This window comes from Gavia stellata, chromosome Z (assembly GCF_030936135.1).
Source record: "Gavia stellata isolate bGavSte3 chromosome Z, bGavSte3.hap2, whole genome shotgun sequence".
Classification (NCBI taxonomy): Eukaryota; Metazoa; Chordata; class Aves; order Gaviiformes; family Gaviidae; genus Gavia; species Gavia stellata.
Window position 1 is genome coordinate 47300624 of NC_082637.1, and position 19185 is coordinate 47319808.

Here is a 19185-nt window from a genome sequence, read left to right on the forward strand (position 1 = left end):
AGAAAATCAGTGAGATAGAGTTGTCCTGAAGAATGCATTGCATAGAAAAGGCAAAGTAGGTCACCTCAGTGGGCAAATTTATACCATGTATTAAAGAAAGCTTTATAAAATTTGATGAATTAACCTAATAATTTCAATTTTTGGCCTTAAATAGGAAAAATTTGGTATTGAGTCTTCAGTGACAAGCACCCTCTTGTAGCTCGGTGATTTACAAGGAGGAGGTTGGAGGCTGAATGAGTGGGAAATGCAGTAATAGACAGATTCTCATTATCCTCATACAGATTTAAGTAAGTGACAAATAAGAATAAGGTTCTAAAATCAAGTGTTTGGATATGCTATCTGGTTTCACAGAGCAGATAGTCAGAAACCCCACAGCTGAAAGATCAAATCTTGAGCTGCTCTCGGTAATGTGTATGGCCTGCTTTAAAATGTTACTTTCAAAAGTGTAACTGACATTATCTCAAGTAAATTCAATGTTTTGTAGAAGCCAAAAAAATTAGTTCTGTTTATTTAGATAACTCTGACAAAATTAAAGAGGACACTTGTGAAGAAGAAATTAGAAGTAGTAGGTGATGGGCTGACGTGCTCACAGGTAATTGGGCAGTTTTCAGAGACTCTGTATGAGAAGCTCAGAATGAAGAAGACATTGTATTAATAGTTGAAATTATATACTAATGAGGTGAATTAAAAACACAGTAAGTCCAAAAACTGCTTTTGAGGGACAGTGGTCTAAAAACATAAAAGCTAATAATTAGGTTTTGAACACATCAGGAGCAGGAATTGTATTGCTCTATGGGTATTACTTGAGTGAAGTTTAAAGGAGTGTTCATTGCAAAATACCCCCTTGATCTGCTCTTTATATCCACATTCATGGAAAAGCTTAGAGAGCATCCTGTTCCAAAGTTTCTCTTGTGCAAAGTACTTCTGAGGATTAATTTCAACAACGAGAATAAATGAAGGAGTGGGTCATGCTTCACAGAGATCTTTGGAGTTGGTGATCTTACAGATAAAGAAGACCTGGATGATACTGTCTATTTGGATTTCCAAAAGGCATGTATAAAACTTCTTGAAAAGCTCTCGTTTTTTGCTTTTTTTTCAAGTTGACTTGTGTTTTTCAAGTCGCATAAGAAGCAATAAACAGAGTAATTGTAAATCTGGAATATTTTTTTTTAAGTGTGCACTTGGATTGCATTCCCTGCTATTGCCACTTGAGCACAGTTAGGAAGTTTTCAGTAAGTTGTGAAGAAAGCCTTTGTATGCTGTTGAAAATACAGAAGCCATGAGTACATGTGGATGTGTTGCTTTTGGTGAGCTATGCAAATGTGCTCTCAGAGAGCTAAATGTTGTCATCCGTCCTCTTAATGAATTTATGTGAAAGTGCCTTATCATGTTTGTGGTGTATTCTTACTGAGGGATCTATTTTGATTTTTAAATTGCTGATTTTTTTTTTGTTAGTGGTGTTTGGTTGTCTGACCTAGCCATATGTGATTGAAGAATCTGATATAAATAAAATGAAATCTAACATAATAGAAACCTGAATAAGTTATATAGGTATCCTAAAGTATATTTTTGTAAATACAGTGCATAATTCAGGAAAGAGTAAACTGTGCTTAGCTAAAGTTAAACTAGAATTTGACTGTATAGTTACTGGCCTACATAATTCAAGAGATATGCTGTCTAGGAAGATGCCTGTTCAGTGCTAGAACTAGAAGTGAGTAGAACTGAAGAACTACCAACTGCTTAGAGACAGTTACAAAAAATATTACAGGTCTGGTATCATAAAACCATGGTATTGACATTCTTCCACTTGAAGTCAAATATACTAATTGTGTAAGTATTGAAAATTTGCAGTCATTGGAATGTAGCTAAACCTGCCTGGCTTCAAAAATGTTTTAATTCTGCTTGACAAACTATTTACTTGTCTTTCCTTTTCACCTGGAAGATTTTTAAGTCACTTCTGTTCAATCTACTTAGCAAGAGTGCATGATAATTAAAATATTCAGAGACCAGTAGGAGTAATCTTGTGGCTTTTATTCAGTCCTTACCAAGTAAGCATGCAATGCAAAGGACTACGAAAAAATGGTAAGAATTTAGTATTGAGGAAAGATGAGCAGTCAAGGTATAGAGGAGTGTCAGTAGTGTTTATAGTGGGTGTCTGACACTAGACAGCAATGAAGTAAAAGACTTGAAACATTTTTATATTTTTTTATTCACTAAAACCAAGCAGGTTCATACTATACCACAATCTATTATACCAACATCTGCCAGGGAAATTAAAACAAAATATCCTCCCTTAGGAATTTCTGCCTGCTCCAACTAAAGCTGTGTATATATAATGTGGATGCCAGGAAATTCTGACATGTTGTTCGAGCACTTCTGAAATCTCTTGTGTTGTTCTGTTTTAGCAACTTCACTGTGCAGTGGTTGGAAGTGAAAACGCCAAGCGGTATTTTGAGGCAGTGCAAGGATCAAAAGAACATCAAGGAGAGCTTTTTGGGATCCATAATCTTTTCAAACTTAGGACTCATGGGTCCTGTCTTACCAAAGACATCCTGGAGGTGTGAAGCCCTACCCTTTTACTTCTGGATATTAGTTTTACATTTTCCTTTCCTCATGAGATGTTTCCATTCAAAATTATGACAAAATACTTGATAAAACAGAAAAACTTAAACAGTATCTGTCTATGCAGTGCCTTAAATGAAATAGGCATGCTAATTTCTTGCTCTGATGTAGATCAGATAAATTTCCTTAAATCAAACAAAAAACTGGGAAGAGTTTGGATTATAATTTCCAAAAGTTGGCTAATAAATTTCTTTTCCTAATAAAAATGCTGTAACTTTTTTTGTGATATTTTCACGTATTTTCAACTTTGTGCACATTTTATTCATCAGTAGCTCAGAGTGACCTTTTAAGCCAGAATTCTGATTATAAAAATATCTTTTATGATCATAGTAACCTTTATATAGTACATCTTGATGTCAAAAGCTGTTCAATAAAATATATTTTATCATGCTGGTTTTAAAAATGTTGCAAGGTGGAAGTAAATAACTGAGGCTCCATATGTTAAGATTTATTTCTTAGTTACTCTAAAAGTTAAAAATTATTAAAACATATGCATAAGATCCTCCCAATTTACGCAGTATGTTACTTTTCCTGCAGGTTATGGCTTAGATCAAAGAGCAGTAAGTGCCAAAATACTAAGTCTTAGTCTGGTCTTTGCTGATTGTAGTTCTGATGCTTATATATCTGTAGAAAAAAAGAAAAACTAATTTTTTCTGTGTTTGTCTTTGTTAACTTGAACAGATAAAGTTTTTATACTATATGTTCTTGATTGTTTTAGAGAGAAGGGCGAGTAGAAGCAGGAGTCATGACAGCAACTACATGGCTAAAGGAAGAGACTCCTCCATGCAGCTCAGAAAAGGTGAGGTGTCTTTGTGGACTATGGATCAGAGCATGACAGTCCCTCTAGTTCCTGGTACTACAGTGGCAAATGTGGACAGTATGTTGTGAGGCTGGTAATGCTTTTACCTTAGATTGCACTTGCCAACTTTTATTGTCTGCTTGCGCTTGGTTTCACATATTGTAAAGCATTAGATAATGTCATACTATTTGTATTTAAAGTGGAATATTCTGAACATCTGGTAATAGGGTATTCTATGACCTTTACAACACTTGGATATCCTCTGTCTGAATGAAGGTATTACTAACATGCTGTTATTACAGAGCAATATTGTTTACTGAAGCATTGCTCTGTAGTGTCTTAAGAGTGACAGCCTTATGATACGATGTGACATGATATGACAACCTTCTGATCAAGAAGTCAGTTGAGAATCTAACACCTACTGTTATTTAGATTTTGGTTAGGGAACTGTGGAAAGGAATACAATTGGTTTAGAGGATTGAAAGCTTGCTTCAGGCTTTGTGGGCCTCTGTAGAAGACATGGGCTGTTTAGTTGATGTAATCAGACAGTGATTTCCACTAGACCAGTGTTCCGTTCAATGCTAGCTTTTTTTTTTTAAATAACGTATCTAATAATTTCCCTCTGGAATAAGATTTTTTTTTTTTCCCTGTAAAGGCTGGGTTTAATGGGAGCATTTTTATTAATTTTTTTGATGGAACACTGTGTTCAGATGATTTGGAAAAGAAACAGGTCTACAATATGGCCTCTAAGCGTGACAATATCATTAGATTAGCTCACACTGAATGGTACTGAAAATTAGCCACTGTCTCTTACATTTTTTGGAGATTTCTGAGGGTAAATGTCAGTATCAGTTTAAATCAGTATGCCATCACGTTGGTCATAACCTCACATTGCTAATACATCACTGTATGGTCATGATCTCCCGGTGGATTTGGTGACAGAACTAACTTTTTTAGCTTGTGTTAAATGCTTTTTATAAACGGGGTGGTATTAGGATTAATATATTAATTTTAAAACTTCTCTTCATGTGCAAAAGTTTAGTATTTACCCTTCTGACTTTTCATTTACATATTGTCATAATTCTTATCTCAGTAGTACACAGGTTTGGAGTTGTATTCTGGACTTCCATAGCTTCAAAATGTTTTAAGGTTGCCTGGAGGTAATTTTTGTTTGATTACAGTAGGCCTTAACTAATTTTAAGAACAGAATGTTATGTACTCTGCTGTAGTGTTTAGCCCCCATATACAAGGAGGTTGACCACTGCTGGGAGATTTTTTTTTTAATGAATGTCATGACACACTGTTAAGGTTTGAATCATGAAGTCACTTTCAAACTATCCTTGAAAGACGAGAAGTTGCAGCAAGATCAGTATAAACTAGAAAAATATGGGTGTGGATAGTGAAGACATACGTTGTTTTAACAGTGTGCAGCATCTATAGTCTCAAACATATATTTTTGGTTATTTTCATTGTTGTTCTGCTAAAAATTTTGTTCTGACAAAGACTTTTATATAACTTCTCTTTATGTTTTTTTTGTATTTGCATTCTACTTTTGTATTGTAATACTATTTTGTATATTTTTTTGGTTGAGTAACATAGTGAAAATCCACTTGTTTTACATTGCTTTGGAATTAGGTGTGTTCCATATATTATTTATGTTTTAAATACCTTTGCTGTAAATTACTTTTATTTTTAGTGTGAACAACCAGATTATAAAGAAGAGAGAGATCCCAGAAGTATTCAAGCACAATTAAAGAGAGAAGAAACAGATTTTTGTGATGACTTTAGTGATGATGATATTCTGGAAAGTTCTGTGAAAAAATGTGACAGAAGGAAGCCTTGCAATGCAAATAATTTAATGGTAACAAAGGGACAGCTTTCCTTAATGCAGTGTGGATTCTCTAAGTTGTTGCAGAGAGAAATTGAAACTACCAAAGAAGAGTATAATAATTACAACTCTCATTGTTCAAATACTGATGATCAGACTGTAAGAACAAATGTAAATAGCAAGCATAGTGATTTTCAGAAGTGTGAAAGCCATGTGCATGTTTTGGGGCATGGGAAAACCGCTCAGTCACCAAGTGGAACTGATAAACAATATATGCATAGTACAGACTGGCTTGTTTTATCAGCCTCTGAGGAGGAAGGGGGCAGAGAAAGTGAGGATCAATGCATTTCAAAGCAAAGTGATGTAGTCATTGAAACTGAATGGAGTTCTGAAGAGAATGATGATGTCATCTTTCCTACCCAAGTTCCAGCATACCAGCAACCAATGCTTACTGAAAAAGCTGAAATTTACAGGTCAGCTTCTGAAAGTTGTGAAGAGTTAGCAAAAGAAAAAGATGGGTCAGTATGTAAGGGAGACAGTAGGCAACTTGGATTCCATAGTACTGAGTCATTTTTCAGCAGTGTCTTGTCTTTTGAAGACATCAAGAACAGCACAAGAGATTTGAAAGGGGTAAGCGACATAAGTGATGAGTCTGATGATATTGAAATTTCCCATAGGTCTGAATCAAAAAAGTTAAGAACTTCCAGCTTTCCAAAACGGAAAGAAAGACATGCCCATAACAATGGACTAGGTAGCTTCTCCAAATCTCTGCTACTATCAAAGAAGCCAAATAGAAAAGAAAAGGAAAGCGATTCTCAGCATATAGATGAATTTTCATCCTCTGAAGATAACTTACCCGTTGAGAAAATTCATGCCAGAAAGCAAAGCTATGAGTGTAAAAGACAGAGAGGCAGAGTTCACCTTGGGTCTAAAATGCTTCATCCTATTCAAGATACCTGTGTTGCACAAATGAAGTCTAGCAATTATGCTGTGCGTAGAACTTCTGCAGGTAAAACTGAATTTGAATATCAAGAGCAAAAAGTGGAATCAATGGACAGATACTTAGGTAATTAGTCATTTAATGTCTTTGATTTTATTTCAACTAAAGTAGTAACATGTTTAATTTACCATTGTTGGCAGGTTTTAAGTTCTTCCTGCTATACATGGTTTTTGTTACAAGATACTAATAAATGGTCTGCTAAATTATTTAGTAATGTCTTTCTGTATCTCTCTTTTTGCCTATTAGCCTTACTTTCCCATTTTCTGAGGTGATGGGTTGCTTTGTAATATTTTGTTAAACACTTACTGTCTGCTGACAGTGTTAACTGTTTGAACTATAAAACCTTCAGTCTTGACAGGGCTGTTAAGTTTTTTTTCACATATATAAGTTTTTATTTATGTGATTTGGGAGTTTGAAATACCATGTAGAAGATTTGATTCTGTTAGAGACTCAACCTTAAACATTAGTATTGCAGCCATTAAGTCATAGATGCTTTGAAACTTCTTTGTCCATCTGAAAAAATCCACACTGAAATGGAAGCAGTATTAAACTGTCTGGATAAATCTGATTAAGTCTAATGATTGTTATTCATTTCATAGAGCTGAGAAACTTGGTGCTGAGTGAAATCATGACAAATTTTACAACTTTAATGTAAAACTTTGTTAATGTAAAACTTTTTTAAAGTTACAATATCCTTCTTCAGTGCAACTGTGTACCTTCAGGGTTTTGGAATAAATCTTTGATTGTATCTTTCTCCTAATATATCAGATGGTGTTCAAGAAGTGGCATATATTCATTCAAATCAGAATGTGGTTGGATCCAGCAAGGCTGAAAATCGCTTGAGCCGGTGGGCAGTGCGAGACGTATTTGAGTTGAAGCAGTTTTCCCAGCTCCCTGCTAACGTAGCAGTCTGTAGTGCCAAGGTAAAGACAAATGTTTGGAAAGTGTTGTTTTTACTGTTTTTATCCTAATTTTTCATCCTAAAAAGCTCTAACAAACTTGTTTTTCTGTTAATGGCCACCATGAATGATCAAAGCCACTGAGGATGGGAGGAGGAGACTCAAATGGAGGTCTAATAAATTACTTTTGTGTTTTGGTTTTTTGTGGTTGGGTGGTTTGGTTTTTTTTTTTTTACATTGGCCAGCTCTGGAAGAGTTAGGAATTAAGCAGCAGAGTACCCTCTGTGGGATTTTTCTGAGAGGAATCGTAAGATTAAAGATTGGGTGTTTGAAATCAAATTCTGTGCCGTGTTTTTCTGATTTGAGGCTTGAAAAAACTTCAGTTTGTCCTGGATCCAGTTAACAAAAATACAGTTGCCACAGTACATGCTGGAATCTCTGTGGCGTAGAAAGTCCAACATAAATCAGTTTACAGATTATTTTTTTTGGGGGGTGGACACATGCAGTTGCTGTGATTGGTTAAAGTCATGGTCATTATTGTATGCTTAATGTCTGAAACGTAAAACTAGAGTGCTTATTTGCAGCAACAGATACTTTTTATGCTTTTTGTTTGTCATGCATCTTGTTTAATTACATTTTGAATACATACAAATCTGGAATAAATTCAGGTACAGCTTCCAAGTCTTTGTCCTTATTACATAGTGGTTTTAATCTACGCTGATTATCTGGACACTTTGTTGTTTGCTGTGCAATAAACATTTGCCGTTTCCTAGACTGATTCTTAAGATAAACCACAAGCATAGAATAAGTAACTGGTGAATGTGCAGTTTAGTCTTTACAAACATATTAGCAATCTCTATAAAAACTGTAGACAGAAGACTATGTCGTTCTGGAGTGCTGAACATCTGCAGTGGCTAAAAGAGTTTCTTCCAGTATTGTTGATGTACTGTATTTAATTAAGCCATTAGCAGGGATGCCAAAGAATTTTTGCACTGTAAAGATCAAACCAGGCCAACCAGTAAAAGTGAGGCCTTTTCAATTCTGACACATTTGCATTAGAATGTCCCTTATTAACAGAAGAGTTGGTCAAAAATACTCAAGACTACTGTAGAAAGGTCCTTATTTAATGGCAATGGCTGACAGCATTAATAAAACCAAATATAAGTGAAAGAAAACTCTGAAGAGAGTACTTTGAATAAATGTCTGTTGATCCACCTACATTCAGAACTAGTTTGTGGGAGTCATTTGTATTGTTCATGTAACGTACGTCTCATTATTTAGAGTTTGCGTGACTGCAACTATTACAAATTAACCTCTCGATTAACTTGTCAGTCAATTTTTGTATGGTATCTGTTTTTCACTCAGAAGCAACAGTAGTATCAATTCTCTTGGAGATTTAAGTAGGAAGAAAAGCATCAATAATTATGGAGAAGGCTGCCTTTTCCCTTGCTTCCTGTTCTTTCTTTGACATAGAGGCACTAACCTAGAAATAATCCCTAGATGGCTGCCTGTTCTTAAATGTGGAGCTTTGAATTTTTTGTGCTCGGCTTAAAAAAAGAGCTGCCAGAGCTTCACAGACAACTTTGAAATGTGATCTACTAGGAAAATAGTAGCAGTAACATTCTTTCTTCATTGTTTTATTTTTATTTTAAAAGGCATTCTATGAAAAACATGATCGTTGTTGCTCTTTTGGCCATCAGACTTTGCTGGTCATTTTGCACTTACTTGCCATCAGTTTAAGCTGAGACATTCACTGTCAGAGCAACTAATTGTGTTATAAGGAGAATGCTGATTTCAAATGAAGTTTAATAAAAAAGTTTTTCAACAGATTAAAGTAGCATTATGTGCAATATTAAAAAAACAGCTGAACAGTTTAAATTTCTATCATTAGTTTTGGTAAATAAAATTACAGTATTAAATACTGGAATGTTAATTGTAACCTCATAGTATTGAAAGAAAAAACTTTTGGCAGCTGAAATTTCTCACTAATGTTGCGCTTTCTAGCATCATTGTTCTAACTGTTTCTCAGAATTTGCATAGCTGTTTCTGTTCTCTCTGGGTATCAATGATCACATTCTTAATTAGAAGCTTTTTTTACAGTGTATTTATATTGAAGCTTTATTTGATAGCATCATGAAGGCTCCTGATTAATGCCCTGATAATATTTATGTCCCTTTTTAAGCGCATTTAATACATTTTTCTTATTTCTAAGTAAGAATGATCAAAAATGGATCTCTTCCTTTCATTTCATAGATAGGTCTCATAGATAGGTCTTTTTGGGACAAAAGTAAAATATCCTTTGTGCTGTTCAGTTCACTTATGCCAACTCTTTCCTTCCTGCTTTGCAGTTTTGCTCTGCAGTCTGTCTATAGTAATGCATTTCTGACTTAATAAAGTTTAAATAAATTTTTCAAGAAATGATTAATATCTCTGGGAAAGGGATGCAAGAACAATTAAAAAATAATGAAGTATTCCATTGAAGTGGGTGAGTTGGAATGTGGGAAATAGAGCTTTTTGTACAAATCTTCATTGAAGACTGAGTGAAACATTTTTATGTCCTGCTTATGTATGAATCCAGAATGACAGGCTTAATAATCTTGTAAGTAATAAGCAAAAAGTAATAAATAATAAGCAAAAGTAATAATTAAGGTAACATCTTGTAAGAACATTGACATTTTGTCAATTTTTTTTTTCTTTTTTTTTTTTTCTATTGACTAGTCATCTAATCACATTTTGGCTTCACTAAATTTCCATTAACTTTTACATCATAGGTTAAGTTCTTTTAGTTTCAGTAGCTAATTTGAGGAACAGAGGTGAATATGAGTAACAGCAAAAATAAGTTGCTGGAAAGCAATATAAAAGAAGCCTTCTTCCTGCTTTTCTACCTGCAGTAGATAAAAGGAGTATAAAATTAGGTTTATTAGTCCTTCCTTTATTGCTGAAGCATGGAGACTAAGGTAGTCACTTGAGTTGTAGAAACTGCTTAAAACAGGAGCAGACTGCAAAACCTGTGGGGACTCTTCCTTCAAAGTGAGAGAGGTTGCATGGGAAGAAGATCCTTGAGAGCCAAGGTAGAAGGGATGGGAGGCAGGGAGTTTTGTTTCTCAAATGAGAACTTTGAAGGTATGTAGAATATCTTATTTAAGAACATAAGTAACTAGTGAATAAGTAAACTTAGATTTAAGTTGATTGTAAAAAGTGTAAGATTTGAACTTCAGGATAAGAAAAGATGTTTGTCTTGGTGATAGTCTCCTTCCTTAACTTGACTTCAGAAGGTCTATGTTAGATCTGGACTGTTGGCACTAATGTAATTCACAGTCACATCTCTCTTAACCTTTTAAACTGTAGGTTTCAATCAAGCGTATTTTTTTATCCAGTAATAAGTAGTCAGTCTGTCCTTAATATTACTTGGGCTAGTATTCATATACCCCAGCTACATTTTCTCTGAAGTAATAGAACATATTATTTTAACCTGCCATTGTTCTGTACCATTAAAGGCTTAAGGGAACAAAATCTTGGTTCTTTTTATGAGAAATAGGTCTTGCTACTATTTCTTCTGTTCTTGCTTGCTTTGTGCTCCAGGTTCCGTAACAGTCCTGGTACATGGCTTCAAGACTGCTGCAGAGCCTTTGACTCTTCTTTCTCCCGAGGTGGTAGGGAGCACAGTCATACTCTATTTTTGTTTGTTTTGAAAGGGATTGTGTAAATTGACTAGTTTAGCTAGAACGTTCATGCTTATAATACTGAATGCTTGTTTAGCATGTATTTCCAGAAATTCTATATGACTATTGAATATACAGTTAGGTAACAGCAATCAGAAGATGATGTCTGCTGTCAAGAAATAAAAATAGAACATCATGAGAGCTCTCCCACAACTTATCAGCTATGAAAGGTGAGATAAAATCTAAAAGTAGTAAAAGTAACAGTATAAAGTATGCACTAATTATTCAAGCAAGAGAATAAACCGTATTTGGGTTGAATATCATTAGTCAAAATAAGTCCTGTCCAGCATCTGAATTAAAGACCATTATTTGAAGATAGTTTGTGTATGACAATAGTAGAAGCAAACAAATGTGTAAGGTTTTATTGCATGATCCTGAAGAAACTAAAATAAATTGTCATTTTGGGAATATATTCCCTTTATCACAGAAGTCCATGGGATTGCATAAAAGTGGAGGAAGATTCTGTAGCTATAGTTGAGTTGGAGTAGCATTTTGAATGAAAAGAGATTCTGTTGCCTTGTTATAGATGACTATTTATGAAAGCTCTCTCTACGGCATTGGATGTCTGCTTATACTTTATTTTGCAAGTGTAATCAGGGAGGTACTTAAAAGATTAATGATTTTTTTTTATAGACATGGTAGTTATATACTTAGTATTCTACATTTAAGTGATATCTAGAATTACAGTAAAAATATTTTCAGTCACTACCAACAGTTCCTGAATTGTACATGTTATCCTGTGTCTGAAGATGGTCCATATTCTGACTATTGACCACAGCTTACAGTGTCAGATCAATATAGATTTTGAGAAGAAAGGACAGTAGAACAGTATGATAATTGTCCCGCAAACAGTTGATTTTTCTGGTAGTGTTGCTTATGTGGAAGGCACTGAAGCATCAATAATTAGAGGTGTTTAAGAGCCTCAGTAATCAAAACAAAGCCAGGGATTTTTATTCCATGCAGAGATGGGGCAGACAGCTGTTCCTGAAGAAATTTTGGAGATAAAGATTATACATCTCAACTTCCTCTGTAGTTCTAAAAATTTATTGTACATCGCAGAACCTAAGTGTCTCAGAAGGCAGTCCGGTGTCTCTTTTTAGTTCTGGCTATTTGTAATCTTTCACAGCAAGTCCTAAGTGTTAAGGCAGAAATTATGGTCACTTCTGTGATACCACAACGCAAAGAGAATCACAGCAGGCTTTAGTATTCTAAACATCTGAGGGTAGAAAATGCATGTCATTTAGTGTCGCAGATATCCACTCCATTAAAAATTACTGAGTGAGTGCAGATCTTTGTTCCTTCCTTATGTATGTGACTACAAAATACACTTTATCTGCTATTTCATAGAAGATCATTAGTAACAACAGTTTTCTGGTCTTCCTGTGTAGAAGTCTGAGTGAAGAACATTATCTTAAAAATTAAATCTACAGGAATAAATAACTTGTTTTTCCTGCATTATTTTGTGTGTTGTTTTTAGGCTGATTTAATGACACTGAGTCATCTTTGTTCTGTGTTTTAGTTTCAATTCAAGTCTTCTGTTTGCACATGTGTGCAAATAGACTTGGTTAAAAACTCTTTTTTTTTTCCACAAAACGAGTGGAAGATTGTCTCTGTTACCCCATTACTATCTGTTAAGAGGTAGTTCCTCATTTTGTTTTTCATCTATCTTATGTAAATACAGAAAGAAGGATATTGAAAACAAAAGCTTCTAAAAGAAAACATGTGAGATGAACCTGTAGTCTGGACATGGTGGACTTACAAAGCCAGACTATAATTATCAGAGCAGACTTACAAGTATTTCAGCATTTCAGAAAAAAAGAAAGTCTTGAGTCATTCATGTGATATTTTGATCAAAATTATGCTGGCATTATTAATTTTGGGGAAAAAATGGAAGTGTTAACATTTTCTCTGAGATCTTAGTCATCTACTAATCATTTTTAGAAATTTTGGGGTGTTTGACCCTTTTTTTCTGGTGGGCTCCAGTTGATTTTCAGTGCAGGAGCTTGTTACTTTGGTTTTTGGGTAACTTGCACTGTTGTTTGTGAAGCTTTTTCTTAGCTACCATAAGAAATAGAAGCCTTCCAGAAGCAAGATTAAATACCTTCTTTTCACGTTTCTCATCTATTCTGAAGCAAACGACTGCATTCCTTAATTTCCTAATTAATTTCTGTGTTAATTGGCAAAAACAGTCTGTGTGAAATGTTTTACTTAAGTACAGAAGTCTGGAATAGGTTTTCTCTAGTTCTTATAAAGCTGAATTTGTGTAGTATTTCTTCAGTAGGAGTCTTGGGGGGGTGGTTAGAGCACGGGGAAGACTTTGGAGAAGGCTTGGAGGCATCACGAAAAGGACAAAAAATGGGAACAGGACATACTAAATTTGAAAAACTGATGCTGTCCCACATTAGAGCTAATTTGCACTTTTTAATATATGTGGAAAAGTATTAGTCACAAGGACTTGTACTGTACGTGTTGAATATGTGGAGTCTCATTTTTCTTTCAGTCAACTACATGTTTTCAACTTAAGTTTACTTAAAGTTTTACTGAAAAGAAATGTACAAAGACAGCCATTCAATTGAGGATTAATCACTATGGCAACAGAAATGTGGTGACTGAAAAGAGGGAGGATGTATTCTCCCCTCAGCTTCCTGCCAGCTGTCATACTCAACCTCTGCGGCATGAATTCAGGCCAAAATATAGACTGTTACCACCTCTAAGAAACTATATCTGTATTTTTATAAATTGGTACAAGAATCGCACTATAAAAGAAGACTTAATCCTCTGAATTGGATGACAGACATTTGGCACTCTTGCCAGTGTTTGACAGAGAAATAACGGGATGCTTTGTAGTAAAACCTGGATTAATGGTAAACCCCTCTTTATGTTATTGCAATGTGGTGTAAATGAGAGAACTAAGCATGCTGTCAGCCTAGGGAAAAACACGCCCTTTGTATCTCCAATGCAGACTTAAGTGCTGTTGAGAATACTGTAAATACAAAAGTTGTGTTATTAAGAACTCCTCTATATTGTATTTGTATAACATGGATGTTTTGTAGATTATTTGAACAGGGACTTTCTATCAGTTATAGTAACTTTGCAGTGTGTTTGCACAGCTTTCAAACTGAACAAGTTTAGATAGTTGTTTACAAAAAGTAGGCTTTTGGGAGATAACATTCCATTATCCCTGCTTTTCTAGGATGGGGAATGCTATGCAGCTTTAAAATAATTGTTCCCAAATGATTGGCCTGTAACACTGCTTTATTGAGTTTACAGTTTCAGCTTACAATGGAATTAACCGTTTCAGTATGGCTTTTGTTTTTGTTTTTTTTAAATGCAGTGAGTTCCTATGCGGCTTTCTGTGAAGCATGCAGTTGCATATTCATTATGGGGTGTGTGTGCATGGCTTGGTTTTGCTGCTGTTTGATGGAGGGGTGAGAGGGCGAAAGAAGATAGGTGCAAGTCCACAGGCTTCTGCTGAAATAAACAATTACCTTAGCTTTGAATTTGGAGACAGGCTGATTATCTCCTCCCATTCTCAACAGTAATAACAACTATATTGATTTATGGTCAGATTTTTGGTGCAAGAAAGTGATATGGTTTATAGGAGTTCTTTTTGTTAAAGAGACAACAAATAAAATAAAACTGCTCCCAATGAGAAATTCTTGCTGTGATTGGAGAAGAAACAGACTCAGAAGTAAATGTGAAATAGAGAGAACACAGTCCATCCTTGTGGTGGATTCTCCTCAGCTGGACAGGGGAGAGAAAATATAACAAAAGTCTTCTGGGTCGAGATAAGGACAGGGAGAGTTTATTCACCAATTACTGTCATGGGCAAACCAGACTCGACTTGGGGAAAGACTAATTTAATTTATTACCAATCAATCAGAGTAGGATAATGAGAAATAAAAACTAAATCTTAAAACACCACCACCCCCACCACCCCCCCCCTTCTTCCTGGGCTCAACTTCACTCCCGATTTCCTCTACCTCCTCCCCCCGAGCAGCACAGGGGGACAGGGAATGGGGGTTGCGGTCAGTTCATCACATGTTGTTTCTGCTGCTCCTTCCTTGTCACTCTCTTCCCCTGCTCCAGAGTGGGGTCCCTCCCATGGGAGACAGTTCTCCATGAACTTCTCCAATGTGGGTCCCTCCCACAGGCTGCAGTTCTTCACGAACTGCTCCAGCATGGGTCCTTTCCACGGGGTGCAGTCCTTCAGGAATAGACTGCTCTGGCATGGGGTCCCCCGCAGGGTCACAAGTCCTGCCAGCAAACCTGCTCCAGCATGGGCTCCTCTCTCCACAGCTCCACAGGTCCTGCCAGGAGCCCGCTCTAGCGTGGGCTTCCCACAGGGTCACAGCCTCCTTCGGGCATCCACCTGCTCCAGTGTGGGGTCCTCCACGGGCTGCAGGTGGATATCTGCTCCACCGTGGACCTCCACAGGCTGCAGGGGCACAGCCTGCCTCACCATGGTCTTCACCACGGGCTGCAGGGGAATCTCTGCTCCAGTGCCTGAAGCACCTCCTCCCCCTCCTTCACTGACCTTGGTGTCTGCAGAGTTGTTTCTGTCACATATTCTCATTCCTCTCTTCTCCGGCTGCTGTTGTGCAGTTGTTTTCGCCCTTTCTTAAATATGTTACTCCAGAGGTGCTACCACTGTCGCTGATGGGCTCAGCCTTGGCCAGCGGTGGGTCTGTCTTGGAGCCCGCTGGCACCGGCTGTATCAGACATAGGGGAAGCTTCTAGCAGCTTCTTGCAGAAGCCACCCCTGTAGCCCCACCCCCAGCTACCAAAACCTTGCCAGGCAAACCCAATATAGTCCTCAACTGACTTAGTAGTCAATTCTCCACTACCATGCAAAAGATTAGAGTTTATGGAATGTCCTTGTCTTGGTTTATACAAGAAGAAAAGCTAGATATGACAGCCAGCGGAAAATAGCTACACTTTACTCTAAAATTTCTTTACTTTTATCATCAAGTATAGCTAAATACTGGTCTCTAGGTGTTGGCAGGATATTTTGCAGGAGTAATTTGGGCCAAGAATAAGTCTTAACATTTTTTGTATCTTGAAGAATATTGCAGCTATTGGTCTTCTGTGATACAGTCAAATATTAGATATCTTTGTATTCAGAGCCAACATCCTGAGTAGCTTTGTTTAGTTCAGAAAGTTTGAGTATAAATATGATTATGCTAGAGTTTTCTAAAATTTTAAGGTAGGTTAGCTTCATTTTCTAAAACAATTGAGGTACTCATCATTAGCTGTACAATTACCTCTAATTCTCATTCTACAATCCTGTTTTGTTAGAACAATAGACAAATTCAGTCTGAGTGAGACTGCTTTTCAGTTAAGAAAGTTAAATTCAGAGGGAAAATTAATGTCCACATCAGAAACCATTCTAAAATATGATAAGATTCATTCTTATTTCAAACCGTAGAGTGTGTAAATTACCATAACCCTCTGAAGTAAATAGTTTGTTGAGTAGTGTATTCTCTAAGTAGAAGAGCAATTCTGGTTTAGTTAAGAATCACGTGAAAGTAGACACATTATTTGATAACTTTTTTATTATCTTGACCATATGGACCTCATTTTTAGACAAACTATGTGAAGTTTTATGTGGACACTATTATACTTTGCCTTCCTTGGCATACAGAATAATTTAGGAAGAAATTCTTGTTTGACAGGTATGTGTATAAGAGAGAAGGAAACAAGACCAAGAACTAACAGTCAGGTAGCAAACATTTCAGGCTATTTATATATGTCCTGACAAGTACAGGAAACATAGGTAAAATAAAAACAATATCTAAGAATAGTGTATGTTCAAGAAAAGCATATAGAAAAGTCAGTAATTCATACATATTATGGGAAAAGCTCCCATAAAAACAAGGAAAACTGTAAGGGAAAAAAGATTAGCTGAAATAATTTCAAATTGTAATTTGGGTGGATAAATTCACTGTAATGCAGTAACTATCACTTGATTAAAATAATAACAATCATCCAAACCCCACTGCAATGCACAGTATATCTGGAAAGTCATTTTTTTCTCAGGCTTTGAGGGGAGTGGGAAAATACAAAATAGAATATGGCATAAGGGTTTGTTATTTGCTTGCAGAGGCTGTGTTTTAAGAGGACAGTCATACTGAATTCACTGTGTTTCATGCTTTTGTATTATTTAGGCGACTGCAAGGCAGCTAAAGATTTGAGAAGGCCTTTCTTGTTTGTTTTAGAAATGAAAACAAACAATGAAACTGTGCAATGGAAAGTATCCTAGATATCTGGCAGCAGTGGTTTCATGCATACCTGAAGAGAAAAGCCTGTTAACACTGTTTCAGCTGTGAGCGGGGAGGTCAGAGGGGGTTGGTGCTGACTGGAAGTCAGTATTTGGCAAGATGCTTACCATAGTGATACTTTGGGTATTCAGGCAGTAAAAGAGAGGAAGATGCTCAGACATAGTACAACTATGGCTGAGGAATAATTATGCAAACATGTTTTCAGCTTTAGATTCAGGTTTTTGAAGGAAGTTCATTATCCTCTGAGTCTGGTAACTTGAGCTACCACAAATGTGAGACAGCTTAAAAAAACCCATGTATCCCTGAATCTCTGTTTCTCTTTTTTTCTCTACTCACCATACTCCTAGCCTCTGCTCACTTGCTCTCCCATACATTTTCATTTTGCTATATATTGAGGTGAACATTGTTCTCTTCTTGCCTTACTTGAAGCGACTAACGTGAGGAAAAGGGAAATCACAGGCTTAAGGCCAGTCATCTCAGTCATGTCTGAGGATGCTTATAGCACGGATTAGCACTCATTGCTCTAGAGTGTAGAGCCACCTGTTTGTGCCTGTTGTACAAAGAACAGATACTGAAATTTTGTACTGTCAAAGATAGTAGATACACAAAAATTGGTTTTGGTATGTATTTATTTTTAAAACTGCTGTAACTACGCAGCAGGAGACAGATTGTCACACGGAGCTAAGAGATCCAAGAGTTGTTTCAAATTCAATATGGAATCTCTAAGTAGAAGTTACTGCTCCATTGTGGCACTTAAATTCTTCCTTGATGCTCAGCTGCATGTCTTCATTCTTCTTGAAGAGCATTACCCTTAAATGTGAACTGGTGTGGGACTCTAAATGTCCAGATGCTACCCTCTTTGCTGGACTCTTGATTACAGCCTGTATGTAATATGTAACTCAAAGAAATGGAAACTCAGTATTCATAACCAAAACTTGCTATATACTTCTAAGAATAAGAGACATAAATAACAAAAGAAGTAGTGATGGGTGAAAATATCTTATGTGGTAGGAAGATACAATGTGTTTATGTTGAAAACCCAATAGACTAAATGGAACATGAAAGGTGAAAATACATGCTTTCTTTGATGTATTTTTTTTTCATGCGTGGTAAGAGTCCCTAGGTTTTCTGAACACTTTGGCAAGAATGCTTTTGGATTTCTGTACTGTGATTTTTAGTTGTCATTCAGAATAACTTGGTCATAATCATATATTTGAAACTTTTAAGCATATTTACGTTTCAAAGTGAAAGAAAAACATGCTATTACTTATTTAGGCACTGGATGGAATCTTAATTCCAGGAGAAAGAATTTGTGTTGCTACTTGTGCAATTTGAGGTTTTTTTACTATTTTTCTTCCCCTGTCTTAAATTGGTCAACATTTTTTGGTAGTTACGTGGCTGAGCCGTAAAGCAAAGCCAGACTTGCTATTTGGCAAAACAGTTGGATTTTTTGGACAAAAGAAATTGACTTGTTCTTCTTAATTTTCCTGTCTCCTATCTATTGGATCACTCTTTCTAGTCCTGAAGATATGCTTATGGACTGATCGTTATCGTCTTTCCAGTTTTCCAGTAATGATTTGAAAACATTGTAGTTGGATCTTATATCATTAAAATGTTCTTTCAAGAAGTTCTGCAACACTTGTACTTACCTAAGTGTATTAATAAATATACAGTACTTTAAGTTAAACAAAGATAATGTGCACTTCCAAATGCACAGAATACTTCTTGTGTTGAAGGTTTTTTGTTTCCTTTATTCCATTCTTTTGGTCATAACATTTATTAAATCATAAAGGGTCTGACATTCAATAATATAAACAGAGTGTTAAATGCGCTAGCATCAGTAGTGTAAGAACAAGAGTCAGAGGTTCCTAGCTGAATCAAATTCTAATAATTTCAGTCTTGCTTTGCAAGATTGCCTTATGCATTTGATATACTTGATAACTCAGGTGAACAAGACCGGTGCTGCAAAGTCAACATGGGATTTCATGTAGGAGCAAATTGTGGGGGACACACACAATAGTTTGGTGGAGAAAG

At 36.0% G+C, this 19185-nt stretch overlaps 1 protein-coding gene across 1 annotated transcript in view; it reads left to right on the forward strand.

Moving 5' to 3' along the window:
- ERCC6L2 (ERCC excision repair 6 like 2) overlaps window positions 1-2564 on the forward strand; it is a 37367-nt gene extending 34803 nt beyond the window's left edge. The window contains exon 14 of the mRNA XM_059833353.1: window positions 2406-2564. Within this exon, the coding sequence (XP_059689336.1) occupies window positions 2406-2564 (159 nt within the window). The remainder of the gene's footprint in view (window positions 1-2405) is intronic.
- Window positions 2565-19185: the final 16621 nt, after the last annotated feature.